The 21,357-nt window shown below is 35.9% G+C and overlaps 1 protein-coding gene across 16 annotated transcripts in view; it reads right to left on the bottom strand.

The window, feature by feature from the left end:
• AOPEP (aminopeptidase O (putative)) overlaps positions 1–21,084 on the bottom strand; it is a 215,879-nt gene extending 194,795 nt beyond the window's left edge. For all 16 annotated transcript variants that reach the window (XR_014896808.1, XR_014896819.1, XR_014896818.1 and 13 more), the window contains exons 1-2: positions 21,041–21,084; positions 6,359–7,313 (exon numbers count right to left, since the gene is read on the bottom strand). Coding sequence is in view for 13 of the 16 variants with exons in the window: in XM_085312924.1 (XP_085169050.1) it covers positions 6,359–7,164 (806 nt within the window). In the remaining 3 variants the exon portion in view is untranslated. The remainder of the gene's footprint in view (positions 1–6,358; positions 7,314–21,040) is intronic.
• Between the last annotated feature and the right edge of the window lie 273 nt (positions 21,085–21,357).

A 21,357-nucleotide genomic window follows, 5' to 3' on the forward strand; every position in this document is an offset into this window, starting at 1 on the left:
AATTTGCGGCTGATATGACAGGTATATCAAATCTGCTTCCCCCGCAAACAGTATGTACAAACTTCTGTCCAAAAATTATATTTTTTGGTACAGACATCACTAGGAAGCAAGGATGATAAAGTTCGGATGGGGTAGATCTTTTCTGCACCCAAAGTAAATTCTGTTTATTCTGCTCCCAAGAAGCAGTTTGCCTCTAATAAGGATTTTTTCCACTTGCTTGGTATGTTTTTGGCAAATGTAATAAGCCTAATAGCTTCATCAGCATTGTTACAAAAAAACTGCTTATATTTGAAGTCACACATCCAACCAATCCTTTAGGTTTCTCATTCCACGTAGGCCTTTTAATACTGTTCTGGTAACATAGTTTATTCTAGTAGCTGTATCTCCTGTTTAAGTTAGAAATAACTGACTGTTGGCCAAGACAATAGGAGATTTACCAATTGTTTTATCATTTCCACAGCAGTGACCACAAAAATCTAGCCTCCTTTTTTTTTTTTTTTTTTTTTTTTTTTTTTTTTTTTAAGATAAGGCAGTTTGCGTATGGATATGAACTGTGAGGCAGCTGGACTTTCTCAGCTCTAGCCTGAAATCAAATGCTGCTTTGTTTTCTGTCCCTCAAGTTCAAACACACTCTTGAGCAACGGTTTCTTTCTGCATCCCCACATCACTGCAAGGGGTTGGGTTTTCCACTGTATTTACTATATGCTTACTTTGCATATTCCCTTTATTGTGCTTCTTTGCCCTTGCTGTGCACATTCAGCAGACGCTTGAAAGAAAAACTAGCTTCAAAACTTCAACTTTACTTCCACTTAACTCCAAAAAAGTAGGCTTTACCTACTACTATCAATTGCCTGCTCTGTTTTTAGTGTTTACATCATTGTTTCCGGCAGCTCACTGCTTGACCCTTTTTAAAATTCCTGTGCATCCCATCCGAAGGGCTAGAGCTGTTGCCAAATTTTGTTGATTTGTATGCACACTGCTTCATACTCAAAAATTCTAGCAAAGCACAATAATCAACTATATTTAACTTTTTTTTCCTTATAGCTTCACAAGTCCTGGCAAGATTGATACCATCTGAAACTGTGAGGAGTTTCTTTAAACAAGCTTTGGTCTCTGAATAACCTTCTGCTTTGAGTCTTTTTGTTTATATCATTTTGTCACGAATAGCATAAATCTTACTCCACACTGAGCAATTTCCCCAGATCTAGAAGTAGTCTCCTCACTCTCTATACTGTCACACATCTGGGTTTGATCTCTATCCACAACTCAGCAAGCACAAAGCCAGCTCTTCAACCCTCAGTGTTTTTACTTCCCTTTCAGATTTTAAGTTTGAAGAAGTTAAGTAATAATTTTACTGTTTAGTATTTCTATGATACTATTTCATTCTCAGCCTCCTTTGACTGACTAATCTTGCCATTTTCAGATTTTAATGAAACACTCTTGTCGTCCATCTCACTTCTCCCTGAGGTACCACTCGCCTCCCTCTCTGCCTTGCAGCTTTATAGCATCTTCCCCGTTGTGCAGTGCCCATTTCAGTGCCCTTTCTCAAAGATTTTCTTTTTTAGCTAAGACTGTAAATTCAGAAAAGCTACTGTAAACTTCTCTAAGAAAAAAAAAAAAAAGAAAGAAAAGAAATGTGGCCTAACTTCTACCATTTTCATACATATTTCCGAAAATTTCAAATCTGGTGAAACTGGTTCATTTTTTCTCTCAGGGTCTGCCTGGTTGTTTGGTTGATTTTTTTTTCTTTTTATTTTAATCCTCCATTTTATACCTGCTACCACATGTAATCACTGACTCAAAGATGAGCAATCTGCCAAACTTCTTCCTAACTGCTCAGCTCTGGGAGCAAAATTATACAAAACAACATGAGACACAGCTGATGGCAACCATGTCAGGATTCAGTCTGCAACCTGCTTGGATTCTAGATCATCATATTCTCTCAAAGTTTACCCATGAAGAGACGCAACCTGTTCATTCTGTTCCTGTGTTTCTGGCATCCAAGAGCATCAAAGTGCTAACTAGTGTCAACTGAAAAATAAGCACCTATTTTCATGACACAAACTTTAATTTGTTGTTTGAAACTATTCAAATCTGTCCCATTTTTCCAATTTCCACGTTCCATGGGTAAAATTTGCTTTGAAAAATATAAGATACACTATCAAAATTCAATGAATGACTCTGAATCCATAAAGGCGATCAGTCATACTGTGTATAACAGTCTGCTGAGACAAGGAAGATGATGGCTTTTTCAGAGCTAATCTTTGGGAGCACCCAAATTTATGAATAGTTCTTTTCACCAAAGCATCTTAACAATTGCAACCACTCTCCTAGAACACTCAACCTGCGTTTCAAAACATTTATGTCTTAAAGATAGCCAAATCTGAAACAATTGGTTTCAAAAATATAAATCTCTCCTCCTTCCCTGTAACTGTCAAATATATTTTGCCTTCCTATCTATGTACAGTTGCTGTGCTCTGCAGCTAACAAATAACTAGGAACTGTGTCAGTCTCCCTTTATTCCCATGTTTGATACCATCTCACTTCAGCACTTCATCAATATCATCTCTAGTCCTTCAGCTGCATATCAGGTAAATGCAAGATTATTTATAACAAAAGGACTGTGCAGTTCAGCAATGTCTGTAATACATTTGAACACTGCAGTTGAAAAGAAGCATTAAAATGCAGAATAAATGCTAGCATTAGCACTTTTGCTACATGACAAATTTGATTGCTCTATTCACCTTGAAAACTTGCACAGAGGCAAAAGTATATCTTGCAGTCTCTAAAAATATATTGATATTTTAATCTAATAATAAGGTATTATAAGATAGTAGATTAGACACATACAAAAATATTTTTAAAAGATAAGACATTTAAATTGGTTAAACAAAATGGAGATTGTACAGTAAGTTTTTGTGTTAGTTCATTTCACATTTTTCAGTATTTCCCATTTTGGGACCTCTCAAATTAGCACAAGGTTAATTCCTTCTAAAGAGCTTCCCTGAAACCACACAATCTTCTTTTAATACCTTCTAAAAATATACTTTTTCCATGGCATTCTTCTATACTACAGATTTAAATTTACCCTTAGCGTAATTCAGTCCACTCCCTTTATTTCACTTGATTTCTCTTTTTCTGTATATCTAATACCTAGGCCACAGTGCAAAAAAATAAATACATGTGCTCAACTTTACTCTTAAAGAGCCTGACCTTTTCATGTATGCCAAGATAAATACTGCACAGGTAGAAACAGCATTAGGACCTAGTACTGAAAGCTTTCAATGTCATGGAGTATCTTTCATTGATGTCTTTCATATCAAAGACACTCTTTTATTTCTAACTCCACAATGAGGAAATTAGATCAATTCTATTCCCTTACAAATATCAACAATCAAGTATGGCAGAAAAAAGGTGAGAGGAATCTCTCACTACAGGCACATTTGCTAAGTTGTCTGCTAAAAAAATTACCTCTTTAATTTTAACTCAAATGTATGTCATTCTTTCTTAAACAATAAAGGGATAGAATCTCAAGACAATATTTTATGCAATAAATATTTTTAATAAAGACCATGTAAATCAAAGATTACACTGGTAATCTTGCTAACTCAACACTGCTATATACTCCTAAGAGTTAGGCAAACTGCTTAAATGTTTTGATTTGGTTGGCACAAAACTTCTCCTTCACAGTATTCAAATATACTTCATATGCATTTTTCGCTGCACAAAGAGGTTATGATATCTCCTAAATTTAGCTTTTATTTTAGAATAACTTTTATAATATTTAATATTAGTAAAATTCTGCCTAAATCCCAGCACTACCTTCTAAGTTTGTTATTCCAATGCTGTTGCATTGTGTTAGTAAAGAGAAACTGAAAAGCTTTGAAACAGAACAGCTTTCTCTTTGTTCTTGATGAATATATTACAAATATTGTACTGAAGGAAATTTTTCTATTTTAATAAAAATGTTATTGATCACTGCTAGAATTTACTTGCCAGTTTTATGAATGGATGCAGTCTTCACCACTCTTTTGGAAAGAAAAAAGCATGTGCATGCATGCGTATGTTTGTGTGTGTATGCATGTGTATGCGCATGAGTGTGTGTGCGTGCCTATCAGGGAGACATGGACAACAGCACTCACTTGCTTTCTGTTTTTTATCCTCTTGTTCTTCAGTGTAAAGGCCCCAAAAAGCACTTATTAAAAAAAATAAGGCTAAAGATAACCTCCTTTTTTGATTGTTATGTAGTTTTTAGTATCAGAAGACCAAACAGGGAAGTACTGAAATTCTGTGTGTTCCTTTCCTGTACTGAAAATTGAAATGTGCCCTGTTATGCCCATATCATGTTTCAATATGCATATCTCTACTTGACTAAACCCAGCCCACAAAGCTTTGTTTTAACAGATTTGTGAATTACAATACAAGCATTGTTTAAAAAGAATTAAATGGAAGTCTTCATAAAATAGTTAGTGCATAGCGTAAATTTCAGAACACTGTACAAACATAAATCAGAGGAAGTGTATTGGAAGTGACTAAGCAATGCTTGCTCTTTGTTATCCACAGATTATAGTCTCCTTTGGGAAAGGATTTGACATCTGCCTATAAAGTACCATACACAACTTGGAACAATTTAAAGAATTCTCCTCTGAGAGTAAATTGTAATAGTACTTTCCCTGTACCTTTTAAATGGCTTTTATTTATAGAAATAATAAGAAAACATGATAACATTTTGCACAATGAGCTTGACCACTATATTTATGGGTTCATCATATATAGAATTTTTCATAAAAAATTTAATAATAAGGCTTCTAAGAATTGTAATATGAAAACTTACTTTCTGCCAGGTGGTAGTTTCTGGAATACCATACAAGACACAGAAAAAGCAGCTTGAGACTATACACTACCAGCAGGCTTCTGGACCAATATCAAACTGTCTTCTCCTTTTCATCATTTCATTACTTTTCATAAAATTCTATGTTTGTTTTCAATTGCCATGAAATGCCTCTAAAATAAGCATAAAGGTTTAGAGTGACAGTGAAAAGAGTCAGAAGTTTCTAGTGATTTGGATGGTTTAAAAAGACCTTCAAAAGCACACAATATTTATGTGAGGCAACACGTAAGAGGAGTCCTATACCAGGAGAGTGTAGCTAAAGTTAGTCTAAATGACTTAACGGCAGGGAGATACTGACACAACACGTGATTACAGGTAATTGCACATTACCTTTGCATTTTTCAGTCAAAACTCAGAATTTTTGTGAGTAAAGACATTATATTGAGTTAAATTTCCTGCACTCATACCCATAACAACTCTTTAGGGGAGGGGAGGGCATAAGGGTACGAGGTAACGAATGTAAGTCAGACATTTCTGGGCTTGAGGCTGATCTTGATTTAGCAGTAAAATTGCCTAAATCCTAGATGTACAATTTAAAAGGCCTCATTCTCCTTGCTAATGTAGATGTTAGTGAGCAGCCTCTTAACTAACATTATCGTAAGTGAAATGAAAGGCAAACATAAGTCTCTAGCTCAGGAATGAGAAGCAAGTATTCACTTGGACCTATTTTCTTCCTCATCTTCCAACTTTGCACTTGGTTTTTAGCTCTCAGAGATTAAAAACTAACCACCATTAAAATCCAGCTCTGAACATCACAGTAAAACAATGTTACTATTGTATGTATCAAGAGGAGATTGTTGTTCCCCTCCTATAAAGAACTTATCTTGAAGATTTCTGTACAGTGCCGTGTACTTTCACAAAAGCTCTATAAAAAACAATTCTTCATACAGTCTCAGTTTGCAATTCATTTGCTATCATCAATCTATTTTACATAATAGATGAAGGAGATTTTAAAAGTTGATTGTGAGAGACTAAGCAGGAAGAGACTGTATCTCTAAACTTATTACAATATTGACAAAAGACTAGTTGGGGAGCAATTCTATTAAATATTATGCGTACTGATCTTAATGCTCTATGATCAGTTCCTCAACACAGGAAGGAAAATGAACTTAGAGTATTAAAGTGAAAATAACCAACCATGTATACATTCTCCTCCCATAAGTGAGAATTCTCTATTCCCTGCACTTACTTACAGCTCATATACAACGATAATTTACTCCCACTCAGAATGAGCAAATGCTATTACTGAGGCATGGTTAAGGTCTGCAAGTACATTGGGGTTCTCTGAGCACAGAGTTTACCTGCTTTCCTGTAAGAGCGCAGTAGTATTCAAAGCAAGAATTAAATTATAAAAATAGAAGAGACTGCTCATCCTCTTCACACAGCTGCTCAGCTGTAACTAAATGTACTCTTGCACTCATGTTTAAGATTAATGCATACAAAGCCTTTCAGCTAGTAAGTACATACCTGCCACTCTGGTCTGTAGTCCATGCAATAGATCTTCCGTCTGGTTTGGTTTTGTACCATATTCTTATCGCATGAGGAAAGTCTCTTGGAGTGCGAACCCCCGATTTCCTTATCTCCAAGCTCCAACTGCCAGTTGTAAACAGAAGCTCTCCACAGCCAGGTGCCTGGCTGCAACGAGTGTAATAGTATAGCTGTTCCTTCCAGCGATCCGCAGGTAAAGTCACAAGTTCATGTACAATCTGATTCCTGAGATTTCCCATATCCTTAGAAGCATCAGTTGGCTTGGCAGACTTTGTAAATTTTTCAATGCCTGCCACAGCAGCAACATCGACCTCCTCAATCTTTAGCACGGATAAATCACAGCAGTCCAACACCAGCAAAAAATCCATGCTCCCATGATTCTCTATGTCACAGCAGTTCTTTGAACTAGAAATCCCAGAAGCCTGTTCCTCGTTGCTATGGTTACCATTTTTATCAGAAGTATCTTTTCCACCTTTATCACAGACAGGAAAATCATTATATTCTGTTTTAGATGAGCAGGCACTTACACTTGTCACAGGAACGTGGCAGGGTTCAGATGCCCTAATTTTGCAGGTTTCATCAAACTGTGACTGGCAGCCTTCTTCATTGGTGCTGCTGGTTTTCCTGTATTGGCTCCCAGTCTCAAAGAAGAAAACTATGATGCCTTCAATAATTTGACTTTTAAAATCCACATCCAAGTCCAATGTATAATGTTTTACAAGCATGTGGCTAGTGTTGGCCATTAAGGGCAAGTCATCCTTCATGGGGTCCAGCTGCTTCTCCATGATCCAGTTTGCTAGGCAACAGTTTTACAATTCTTTAGTCGTTTATTACATAAAGTGTTTCCAGAAAGAAAAAGGATATTCAGCCCACAGTGACAAAAGTAATTTTTGGCTAATACATTATTGAAATGAATTGGAGTTCCTTTCTCATTCTGTAAAGGGGAAAAAAATCAGATAATCCTTTAACAACTGTTTCCAAAATGGCTTTATCAAGAAGTTAAAGAGTGTTGAGTTGCTTTTATTAATAGTTTTATGGCCAAAGACTGATTCTTTCCTCCTTTTCCATAGCATGGGATCAAGTGCATTGCTTCAGGATTTCCTATCAAGAACCACTAGCTTTATTTATTTATTTTTACATAAGATCTCACGTGAATGTATTTCTAGACCGCTTGTATAAAATGAAAGAAACAAGCTTTAACTATAATGTCTCCCGTTGACTTTCTTCTGCCAAAATAATCCTTTAGAAAAGATACACTTATGCAACATCAAACTTAATGCATTGCTTGTAGATACTAAATTTGTATTTCAAATTCCTTACCTCAAAAGATGGTGATATTTTTCCACTGTGATTCTAAGTAACAAGCGTGAACCAAAATAGTCTCATATGTCTTAAACTTTGAAAGTAGCAATTTTATACATACAATACAACTCCAGGGATTAATATACTTTTTATATTACAACTGCTCTCGCATCAGCACTACCAGTAAATTACAAGAAAATAAACCAATTTACTACAAGTGCATTCTATGCATTCCTTTGAGATTGCTCATGGAGATTTTTCAAATTTATAGTTGAATACTTAAGGTATATCATTACATCTTAATAGCTGGAAACCCAGTAACACTCTGGATAATAGCTTCTTACAGCAAACTAAAGGTCTTCTCACTGTAAAGGAAAAGATGCAAATACCTATAAAAGCAAAAAAAATTAAAATGCATCAACATCTGTTGCAACAATAGCCAGAAGTTCATTATAGAAGTTTTTAAACTTCCACATATTCTCTGTTTTATGACCATCATGCTAAAATTACACACTTCAGCTTGCTAATGTCCTTTCTGATTGCTTTCTGAACTAGAATCAGAAATTTGAAAGATGCAATTGACCATTAAGACTTTCAGCTCTTACTCTGTCAGTTCAGAGATGCATCCATGTCATATAGTCAAGTCTGTTTTTAAGTGTCTTTAGTGACTAGATGTTCTTTCTGTGGCACTGTTTCACAGCTTTGTCACAGACTTCAGTAGCCAGAATCATCCTGCGTGGAGTTCCCAATGTCAGCACAAAAGAGTTCTGACTCCCCCACAGCTTGCCATTACTTTTTTAAGAGTCTATGGGGTGCTCTCAAGCTAGCATCAGTGAAAGGCAGGCTTATCCCAAAAATATAACCTATTCTGCTCCAATTAACTTTGGACAAAGCATACTAGATGCAGCAAATATCTTTATTCTTTGAGGGATTTCTACCACTCAGAAAAACCTGTTACAGGGATGCTGTTGAAGACAAGCGGAGGAAAACACTTTATTTCACTTTTATGTCAATCTTCCTGCACTACTCCTTCAGCAAAGCTGTCCAGGGCACAAGGCTCACACCAGAAGTCCATTACTCAAGTACTCCAGTAAATTCCAAATACTCTGAAGAAAGAGATACTCATTGAATTTTTCAGACTATTTCTGTAGATATTTCTCTATTCTCCATTTGAGAAGTTTTCTCAGATCCTTTTCCTGAATTTAATCATCTTATTACTCATCATAACTGTTTGCTATTTCAAGTGCTTTCAGATTTCATGTATTTGCAAGACACTTTGCAACTTGCACTGCCTTAACCAGTATGTATATCTATGTGTACTTTCAGAAGTCAATCTTACATCAGGATCCAGATAGAGATTCACAGATTCCTTCACAATCCCAATGAATTCAAAGCAGCTTTCCAAAGAGGATTTACCTCTGCAGGTAAGCGTACCAATGTGCTTTGCCAGTTTGACTTAAACCTGGAGGAAGGTGAAACACTACATACTCTGAAATGTACATGGGGCCCTAATACCTTAACAGTGATCGTTTCCCACTTAATTAAAAGAAATCTGGCAAACAGTAAAAACATGGACTAAAAAAATTAGGAAGACTTGTAACAACACTTAAGTGAAGACTTTGCAAATCTCAGGTTGGTGGATGAACAACATCTGTAAGTATCACATAGTCATTACAATAACTTTTTTACCTTGAAACCTAACTGGGAATAGTAGAATAAATAAAGGTTCTTGGTGTTGTGACAGGTGCACTATGTCTGTGATATCTGTGCTTAACGCTATGGATTGAAATTGATGTCATCCAGATTTTCACTCTGGTAACCAAAACCTTATGACTTCTGACAGGTTAACTTACTATTCGTGGTAGAAAAAGGAAACAAAGATGAAAAAAATACTGAACTTTAATAAAGAAACACTGATTTGCACAAATACCTACAATTTCTGATTTGAAAACAGGTATAATACTGATACTGACTTTATGAAATATGAGTACTATATTAATAAAAAACATTTGAAGGAGTACCATACTAAATACTTATATCCTTGTTTTTTTCAGTTTTCCATTGGAAGGTGTTCCTTTTGAGGTAGTTTCTTGCCTCAAAAGTATTAAAACCATTACATCAACTTGCATTCAATTCTCAGCTACCATGGTAAGAAATACTACTGAACACCCTAAAATAAATAGTAAACTTGCGAAAATGCATACAAAACAACATTATCTTTCTGTTCAGATGTCTGACAGATTATTTAACATTAACTAACAGTACAGATTAAAGGGTGGCAAATGGTACCATTCAGGTAAATTCTGTGTAAATTAAAAAAATAATAATTGAAGCATGATCGAAAATTTAAATTCTATAAATATAAATCCTCTTTAAAACAATTAATACAAAAACATGAATTTCATGACATTCAAGAAACAGTTGGCAATAAATGTTAGCTGTTCTAATGAGACTTAAAAACAGAGTAAGATATTCATTTTCTGTAGTAGAAAGTTTCAGATCAACACTTCTTTATTGGAATTAGCACGTCTGATCATAGTTTTAGGATTAGACCAACAGATATGGGAACATACCTATAGACAAGTAACAATCATTACTGTGTACAGTTTGATACTGAATTTTAATTCAACTGTAATACTATGTGTCTGTTTAAGCTTTTCTATCTAACATCTCCTTAGCTTTTGATATCTTAGCTTTCAAAGATTGTAGTGAGCATATTAAGATCCCTCTCTCCGTCTCCAAGCACTAGTAACTCAATTTAAGGTGCCATTTTCATGTGCTTTAGCTTCAGAATCTCTGGATAATTTTTTCATTAAATACTTGTAAGTAGTTTATGCTACATCAGAACTGTACAACAAAGAAGCTGATATACTATTCCGTTCTGAGAGCTCACTAATCCTAATTATTTTGATAGTTCCACATTGATACTGGATTATCAAAAAGCTCCATCTTCTATGATAATTTTACTTCTCCAGTAAAGCATCCCATTGGGAGACACATTCTATGAAGTGAGGTGGTGTTTAGGTAATTTAAGATGGTCTTCTGTAGAGTTCTGAGCAGGAAAGAAACTGAATTTATACATTAAGGTTTTAAGACAAGATAACGGTGCATGTTTTTAATTTAAATGTTAACTTTAAAAATAATTTTACTGATTATAGTTTTTTAAAAGTAGAGTTACACTGTAGAGTTTGTGCCTCAGCTATTGCATACATACCCACATATCCAACAGATTAATTATATTGCCTAGAATAGTCCTCATTGGAAGAATCTAGTTTTCCCTCTTGAGATGAGTCAGAAGTATGTCAAATACTCTTCTATTCTGTTTTTTAAATACCTCTGCAGAAGAGAATTTGTTCAGTACCTGTAGTTAGCTTGAAGCAGTTCTTGATAATAGTTAATTAAATCTTATTTCCTACAAACAAAGCTGATTTTTTGTTTGTTTTTTGTTCTACAAGTTTCATTAAGCTAACATTGCCAAAAACTGAGGTTAGAGTGGACCTAGGTACTGTCAAAGCTCTCATATGCACCTCATCCCTTCTATTCCTCCCTCCTTTAAAGGTCACTCTTCCTCCCTCAACACACACACCCCAATCTCTCAGTACAACTGTTTTTAAAAAAAACAAAATAGAACAGCCTATTGTAAAAGATTTAAACTGTAGTCTGAGTCAAAATAGCTCATTTTGTATAAATTAAGATCATTTACATAAACTGTTCATTTTACAAACCTGCAGGGTCAACAGAACGCCAGCAGGAAAGACAAATATTTGTATTGCTAAGGCTAGAAGTAGTGTTTCTCAGTAACCTAAACCACAGTATTCTCTCCAGATTAGACCTGATCGAATATTGCTATAATTGCAAGATAACTGAGCTTTGCACACAGAATTTCCTTCTGTAATAGTTTGTACTCATTATTACTGATTTGTATCTTAAATGATTTCAGTCATTTCTCAAATCATTTTGATTCTGATCTCCAAAGTGCTTGAAACCTCTCCAGACTGACCTCCTCRAATCATTTTATTCATGCAAGTCTAGAGCATGTGAGAATGTGGATTCAGAACAAAATTAAATTTGAGATGCCACCAAAAAACAAACAAAAAAACCCCACTTTATTCTTCCTCATATTTCTGCGCAGCCTCCCCTTCTAGGTAGCCACAAAAGTGCAATGGAAAACTTGGTGGAAGAGGCAGGAACATGTCACTGGGGATAGAATATGACCTGCCCTTTCAGTGGCAGTCCAGATTTGGACAAACTTAAACCAACAATGGAACCATACCTACAGTTAACAAAAGCTGAACCAATAGACACTTCCAAGTATGCTGAAACATACTTAAAATGCTCAAACAGTTGAAAAGCAATTCATTGATGAATTTTTGAAAGTGTTTAAGAGTTTTGTTTGGCTTTTTTTTAATAATTGACAAATTAAAATTACATTCATGGTCAAGTTAGACAAAGTTAGCATACGACACAACAGTCTTTCTCAAAGCAAAGTGAAATATGTATTGCTTCTTCATTACCCAATAGTCCAGATGTTTTGTAAGAGATTGTCAGATAATGAGATTGTCTTAACAACTGGTTTTGAAAAGTCTCTATTCTCCTCTAAATATTTATAAATTGATTGTCTAAGAATTTGGTCAGCCTAACTTAATCTCCTGGAAGGAAACTAAACAAGTCCATTGATACAGTAAGGTTAGCAGAGGGCCATTAAAACAGTTAAGGGGGCTGAAGCACATGAACTGAGAAGAGGCTTGTGGAGATAACCTTTTGTATCTCTGGCTAAGCAAAGGTAAGGGAGGATTTAACCGCTGTCTTCCACTACCTGAAAGGGTGTGTGCAGATGATGCCAGCAGCAGCCTCTTAGAAGGACGCAGGGAAGACAGAGAGAGAGAGACAGAGAGAGAGAGACAGAGAGAGAGAGACAGAGAGAGAGAGACCTGCCTTGAGCATGTCACTACATAGTGTAAGTAATATTGCATTGCATTATATAGAGACAATTTTTAAAAAATACAACATACAGCCCTTTTCATATTCTGCCATTTTGTTTGGTTAAATTGAAATACTAAGTCAAAAGTTTTAATAAGTTATAAGAAGCAAATAAAGAATGGATATGCATCATTTTAAGAATGATGAGTATACCAGAATGACTCCCAATAAACAGTAGTCTTTAAATTTTCCTAAGAAGTCCAGAATGTAGTTGAATCAACAAGAACAAAAGATTAATCTTCAGCTGTGGGTCAACTTAGCAATGAACTGCAAGGCAGGAGGTATGTGAAGAAGCAGTCAGACCACAACACAGTCTAAGGTTGCTAGTTTACTTTTGCATAGTATTTAGCTTTAATATGTATCATTGCTGCAGTGTTAGGGTAATCTTCCACACATTATTCAGAGTGGCTACTTAAAAATGTTAATTGTTTGTACCCAGATAGATGACCAAACAGTATTWCCTTCATTGGCTTTGTTTAACAAAGTTCTCAAAGTTTGAGAACTTTTAGAAATTCTTTCTAAAGACCTCTTAAGACATCTTCTGCAAACTGACAAATTTTCAAAATGTGTATGGGATCTAGAGAGAGATACACCTATTGCATTTAATCAAAACTGGTCCACTGAATGTCTGCTTAGTAATGGAGGAATGGGAAAAGGGATAGATGAACACAAGCCCAAATGCTTAGTGAAGTCTAATTATCAGTCAGAATTGCAAAGTCAACATTAGTACAGAAAAAAAAAAAAAAGAGTGAAAAGAATCCTTAAAAATATATATGGAAAAAAGAATCAGTGTTTACTTCATTTACACATTTATGGATATAAGCAGAAAAGCACTGTGCTTCTTTCAGAGAAAGAAATACAAAATAAAAACTACATACACATAGGAAAGAATTTTACCACAAGAATCTCTTTAAAAGTTTAGATCCTTGAAGGTTTATATTTCAAAACTGGAATTCTACTTGACTATGTGAACTTTTATTTTTATGATTTGTTCACTACACATCATAAAAAAGTAGTGACACATTAAAATTTTTGTCCTTTTTGAAACCATTTTTTTGCTAATTATCAGTCACAGTTTTCAATTTTCTCCTAACTACATCAGAAGGCTTTTAATGGAAGATTAGCTAACTTTTGGTACATACATAAAAATACTTATACATAGCATTATTTTTAGAATGTGATTTTATGTATAATTCTTAAGTGTGCTTTAATTGTTTTATTTGCAGATCTCTTCCAACCTTACTGATTCTATGATATTGATTTATCCCAACTTATAAGGTTTTCACTAATTATATCCCAGAGGACTTAGTGTACCCTCTTGTGTGTAGGTAATGCTACACTACTATGCAGTAAGCTACTCAAGGACATACTGAATAAAATTATCTATTTAAAATTAAACGACAAGTGCTTCTTCCCAGCGGTTATAGAATACAAACAGCAATCTGTTCAAATTAAAATACTTTTCTTACAACTTCAGACTCATATCAGAGCAAAGCAACAGTTGGGAAATGATAAATACTATCAATGTTAACATCTGTTAATATCTGTCTATTTTCCAGATAAAAAAAAGAAGCAAATATTAATAGAGCTAGGAAACAGTTGTGCTTTTTAATCCTATTTTATTTACATCTGGTTTATTAACAATAAATTTATTAGTAATATGATACATCTTTGGAAAACATACAGCATTTGCAATACAGAAAACCAATATAAGGCTGCACAGAATTTAGAACGATTTAGTAGAAATATTTTCAGGCATAAATATGATAGTTACTTGATTAAGAACCAGAAAAATTATTTAAATCTTTAATTTGGGCCCAGAGCCATTTTATGTAACAATTTAACTTGACACAAGGTGAGCAGACAATAGGACTGCTAATTTATAAAATTAAAATACCTAGTGGCATTCTACACAAGACAGGTATCCAGTTCTCCTTAGGCCTATGCATGGCTTATCTAATGTTGGATCTGAACCACTTGGAACGATGGCTCAGTTTTATTCAAGAAGAAAGGTCAGAAAAGAATTGTTCATTTGGCCAAATACACAGTTTTTCTCACATTAAGAAAAAAGTAAAAGATTAAGGCAGTTAATAATTATATACCCAACTTTTGTAGCAATGGACCACAAGATGACACAGGAAACAAAATACAAGCAATCCAGAAATCAAACCAAGTGAAAAAAGATAAGCAAAACTTTATAAAGAAGCAAGTATGTGTTTCAGCAAAGGCGGAGGGTAAAGAATTACTGCAGCATGTACCATCAAAGCTAAAAAAGGCCTTTCTTTTAATTCTTTAGTAAGACCATTGTGGATATCATTAACTGAATAGATCAAAGATATATGCAGTTCTGCATTTGTTCAAGTGCTAGTCATTCATAGCTTTGCTTTGAACCAGTACAGCCGTTTCAACAATAATTAAGAATCGTGCTGACGTTGTTTGAAGTTTACAGTCTACACACAGACTGTCCCTCATTGGTCCAGCATGGCAAAATCATCAAGAGACAGAAAGCAAGTATGTGTGTGGTCACAGAAGACAAAAGGTACAATGGCACGTACAAAAGACAAGTGAGAAGTATGTAGAAATAAATATATGTAGTCACAGAACAAGCAAATATGCTAGTACATGCTAAGCTCTCCTCTTTATTTAAACTGTGAGATCTTTTATAGATAACTACTATAGATAACTTGGGAGGTGTTAAACAGTATAGGCAGTAAATAGTGATTTAATCAATCATTTTATTCCAGTAAAGACCAAATGCAAGTTCTCTCTCTTCTGCAATTAAGCCTTCCCAAATATTCACGTAAGTCATAATAGAACTATTCCACCAAAGTGTTTTTAACTGCAAATCCTGAAAGTCAGAATATCAAAATTCTAAGAAAATTCAATAGGAGCTGCAATACTAAGCACATTTTGCAAGCCTAGGTATACATAAAGGCACTGTTCTTCCCTACTTCTTTCTGATTAATTGAATGTAGATTCTGACAAAGTACACAATTAATTACCAAGCAAGGTATTTGATCATGGAACTCACTCAGGCTAGCATTTGTCATTCAACATTCTCCTCTGTCACTGGAAGGAGTAGGGGTCTGCAGGACGGAATGAGAATCATGGCTTTTGTTTTGTTTAGACACACACACAAAAAAAAGACTACACTAACTACACACAAATGGAAAGTCTTCCCTACATATTCACACACACTTTTCACATACTGATGCAATGCATGCTGCGTTGTGTGTTGTTACCAGTAAAGTTTAAATAGCTCTAAAATGTTTTCCAGACAATCAGAAGTGATTTATACGGATTCTGCTCAATGAACATTGAAGAATGCCTCAAAAAAAAAAAATCACTGAGTTTATTTTGTGGTCCAGTTATGTAGTATACTCACAACTGAACTTTATTCATTCTGCATTTAGTTTTATTTTTATTCTTCCTTAATGAGACTAGAGAAAAAATTGTAGTCATGGTATTCACACACTAGAGGAAACACACTATCTCAAGTAATATCCTTGCTGTAGGTTTCTTAAGTCCTCTGTTAATCTCTGAGCTTTGTCTATACATGGAAATAATAGATCTTTTACCTCTGTTTCTGGAACATGCTGGTGAGTCACTATTTATAGATTTTAATAGGACAAGTTTCTCACTAACTTATGCACATATCTGTCAAAATACAGAACACATTGGAATCATTATTTCTGGTATCTTTTTCGCTTCTTCTACATAGCACTGTCTTGCACAATATTTTTCTCTGTACTCTGCATATAGTAAGAATACCTAGTTTTCATTTTTTTTTCCAAGTATAATGCAATTCACCTCCAGAACTGCAGAATCATTAGATGAATCCCAAATACCATGAGAAGTTAGAAACTTCAGTCCTAACCTGAGCTCTTGACAATTCTTTTTTAAGTAATTTTTCATTTCATAGTTCTTGAACCTCATAAAGAAATAAAAAATTACTAATTTGGGGGTATTATGAATCCAAATTATTACAGAACTTTTTTAATATATGATGCATTCAATGCACCTTCTTTTTCAAATGTACTTCATAACTCAAAAATATAATTCAAGCTAACTGCTAGGTTATACATTTTAATATTTTAGAAGATAGATGTTTGCGAAAGAACAATAATAGCAGATGGTGGCCCACATGAACAGTCAGTCTTGAACATCTGTGCATAATACAGTTGAATAAAAGATGCAAAGAATAGTAAATAGGGGAGAAGTGATCCTTCCTGGAGTGATATTTCTACAACATTGCTTTTCCACTTGATACAAGCATCAGCCTGAATTAGAATCATATGCCTCTGAAAACATACCCAAGAAAAGAGTTTCCAGACAAAAGTAAAACATGATTGCAAAGTAGACAAGAATGTCTTTCCTTAAGTTAAACACTTGACTCTTTCCTTAAAAAGGATCCACAGCAAAAGATAATGCTTCTGTGCATCAGTAATGCAAAGTTTTGGTTGTTGTGCTACAGTTACAGAAGGAAGAACTCAGAAATATATCATCATCCTACAGGAGAAAATGTAAAAAAAGAAATACATAAATGGCCTATAAAAACCAAAGACAAACAAAAAAATCAGAATGATCAATTATGATAATTTACACTGACATCACACTATTCCACAAAGCTGATATTTTCAGTTGCTAATAGCTAGCCATTCCTGTCTATGCAGAATCCCACTTTAACACTTACAATCCGCATGAGAAAAATGGATTACCATCTTAACCTATTGTGAGATCCAGCATAGGTACTAGCTACTATGCTGCAGCAAATGAAAAGCAAAAATGAATTTTTGATGTTTGTAACAATTACCAATTTTAAACAGCTGTGCAGAGCATAGACTATTCCACCTGCTCTAACTCTGTGCCCTTAAACCTGACATGGTCAACAAAAACAGTCAAGATTGCTCCAAATCATCCTGAATTCCAGGAGCACTGAGTTTTCCCTAAGCATTCGATCCATTCCTTCTTCAGTCCCTGAACACAGACTCCAAAGTAACTGGAGTTCTATTCCACTGATCTTAAAGAGATTTGAAGCCAAAGCTAGAAACATAAGACAACATTTCTGAAAAGGGTATTCCACAACTATGTGCCTGTTTGCAGAAATCAAACTCCCAGAGAGACTGAACTTGACTTCTACAGAGGTTAAAGCATCAGGAATTCCTAAGTTTTGTGCCTTTTAGGTTTGCATGACAAAATCATATGTCCTGTCTAAATCCAGTATTACCTTCATTTTATAATAGCAAGAGGTTTTACCAGGAATATTAAAAAAAAATTATTCATCAAGCTATTAAATAAACAATCTGTTTAAGATACCACCTTCCCAGAAAGTAAGAATGATTAAGCTATTTATGCACGAAAATAAAATAAATGCTCAGTGTGGTCAACTGAATAACACTAGATACATTTCTTGGCACATTTTACAAAGGCTCTTAAATATTTCACCAAGAAAGCTACAAATTGCGTGACATAACTGCACTGTAAGAGTAAGGAACATGAATTTAATTTCAAGAACAAAATGTATATGTTTTCTGTTAAGTGGTTATTAGAGATCACTCCATAATACAGTGACATAAGCCAGAAATATACCGTAAAGAATATATCTCATCCTTATCCAAGCACATACTTTATTTGATTATACTTCTATCAGATTAGTGGTGAGGGACTCGCCTGCATTGTTAATATGCTACAGGAAAAGATAGGTATAAAATGTGGTTGTCTAAGATAGTCTTACATATTGCCATGAAGAGTTATGCCAAGGAAATGTGTTCTCTCATCTGTGAATGAGCACATGAGAAACCTCTAATTTCAGAGCACTTTAGTTATTTCCTTTCATACACTTCCAAAATCTCAGAGAATAGAAATGAATAAAACAGAAGGCTGTATTAGAGGAAAAGATCAAGAGAACTAGTCTTCAACCAAACTGGGCAGTTACAATTCTGTATTTCAKGTCTACCAAGCACTGGAATATTCTCCACTAAAAGCTGTTTCAAAAAATCCAGTATGTTAACTGGTTGATACATGACTATTATCATAAATACAAAAAGTAGGTCTAGTGCCTAGAAAAAAAATCAACCAAGATACTTCTTGTGTAAAATCAAAGCTGCATTAACTTATTCACACACAAATGCTGGCAAAAGTAACAAGTATCAATACCCAAGCTGGACGCTAGTTCTATCTTTTCAGTTTTTCAGAGCGTACACAAACTTATCCCCTGAAATAATAGCCAATTAAAGCAATTAAATACACTGTGTTGCCTAGAAAACTAAGGTCCATCAGACAAACACTACCAATTTATGTTGGTAGGTTTAAAAACAATTTAGAACAATTTATAAACATAATTTATAAACACTTTTTTTTTTTTGTTTGAAGATATTTCTCCCAACTGTCTGTTCCACCAGAATCATTTCTTTTGAACAGCAGAGACAGGTGTCTCCATGCCCAGTTGCTCACCACATGGAGTCTAACTGTTAATTTAGGCTAATATTTTGGGCTGCAAACAAGATCTCTGAAGCACTGACACCGAAGAAGCTTCTTCTAAATCCAGTTTTATGTATTTCCCCCCCAAAAAATGTAGTCAACTAAGATCTTCTCCACAACTCAGTTCTGAACACCAGTGCTACAGTAATTCTAGTCTTTAAATATTAAGCAATATGTATGCATAATTTTCAGTAGTTTCAACCTTATTTTTGTTCCACACACTTAACACAAATAGCTAGGCTGTTTTAAGTAAAAGATAAGTATGGACTTTTCTACAGGTGAACGCAAGGCAGAATCTAACAAAGCATTTGCTATTGTTTAGCTACTGCTAACCAGTCTGTATGAAACAGCTTGCAACTTCTCTGCGAGTCACAAGAAAACCAACACACATCACAATGAAGCTTTGACACAACAAATTCAATTAAGAACATCCTTTGTCAAAAGGAATGATGGCTTTTCAGAAGCTTCATTTCCAGTCTGTGACCTACAAAAATAGTCTTCTTCACCAGCTACAAGTTAACAGCAGTAGAAGCATATTTCTCTCTTCAAAATTACCAGCTACTCCTTCTGTCAGCAATAATATGAACAGAAACTCCAAGACATGAAACAGTCCCCTTCCCCTCAGAAAATACCCAGTTGCAAAGAAAAACATAACTCTTAAAAGACTGAGTCAGAAACATGTTAATTGAGCTAGGAAAAGCACCACAAATGCATCCCTGAGTTCATCCCTACAAACATCCTGATCCTGGGTCCATTTACAGTTCTTTGTAGTAATGTCCAAATATCTAAGCCATTAATCAGAGCCCAAACATTTGCCACTAAATATTCTGTAAATCCCTGTTCCCAAATCTACAATTATTATGGTTATATAAGACCAATTTGTGTAAACCTGAAACTTTTAACTTTGTATTTTACAACATCATTTCAAGATGGTGAACAGCATTATAGGATTTTATTTACACTCAACATACACAAGGAAGTAGGTCTTATTTTCACAAGAGCACACAAATGAGAGAGCATCTCTATACAGTAAGTGTCCAAACCTAATCTATGCAGAACTAGTAAAACTGTTTGTAACTCAGAGCAGCTATCATATGTAAATGCTACCCACAATAAAAAAGAACCATTTTCCCAGGTCTGGAATCAGAAAAAAAAAAAAATGTATTTTTCCAACACTGACACTGACTAGCCCCAAAGGTCACTCAAGCTGACCTCTGCAGAACTAAAAACTATCCTGAGATAAATGACTTAACTTAGTGCTAGTATGAAACATACAGATGAATTACAAAATGTCACTTGTTAAGATAGCATGGGTTTTACCTATACATTTCCAAACACTAGATGTAACCAATGAGCAGAACAGCTTGCAAAACAGCTTTGAGAAGCTTTAACACAATTATATTTAAAGTTCTCCCAGGAAATTATAATTAAGACTAGAGTCCTATTAGGAGGCCACAGATTCAAGCTGCATCCAAGTAAAAAAGAAAACCAGTATTGCAGGTGGCATACACCTATTACTTTTCTTCCTTGTCACTGCAACTCTCCTGCTGCAGTAGATTACTCTACAGACAAGGAATAGACGCTAAATTTGCCATTATAATTCCCAGAAGGGCCTCACGAAGGGCTCGACTGACCAGCCCAAGGCCAGAGAGGGGAAAAACCCGGTGGGGCACGAAGTCAGCATGCCCGAAGTCAGCGCGCCGCAGAGGCGCGACACTGGCGCGGCGAAGCCGGGCCAGGCCAAGGCCGGCGGGTGGCGGAGAAGCGAGGCGGCAGTCACGCTTATCATGGCAGCCACAGCGGGGAGAAGGGGAGCGGGATGAGCGGCGCCGCTGCCGACCCCCTTCCCGCCGCGCCAGACCGGGCGCCGCAGTAGCCGCGGGCGCCCAACGGCTTTACCTGCCACTCTCACGGCGAGCCCCTTCCGGCTCCCACCCGCCGCGGCGCCTTTTGATGACCTCATCGGCTCGAGGCCTCCGCGCCGCGCCGCGCCGCCTCGCCCCGCGCCGCCTCGCCCCGCGGCTCCCTGGGCCCCGCCCCCGCACGTGACGCACGCCGCGGGCCCCGCCCCCTCGCTAACGGCCGCCCTGCTGGAGCGGCCGTTGGGTGGTTGGCGGGCGGCGGGGGTGTCGCGCCCGCGGAGTGCGGTGCCCGGCGCCGCGGGGGCGGGTAACACAGAGGACCAGTACAGCCTAGCCGCTCGTGCAGGCCCCTCG

This window comes from Rhea americana, unplaced genomic scaffold, assembly GCF_003343005.1.
Source record: "Rhea americana isolate MKP2758 unplaced genomic scaffold, rheAme1 scaffold_11, whole genome shotgun sequence".
In the NCBI taxonomy this organism is placed as follows: domain Eukaryota; kingdom Metazoa; phylum Chordata; class Aves; order Rheiformes; family Rheidae; genus Rhea; species Rhea americana.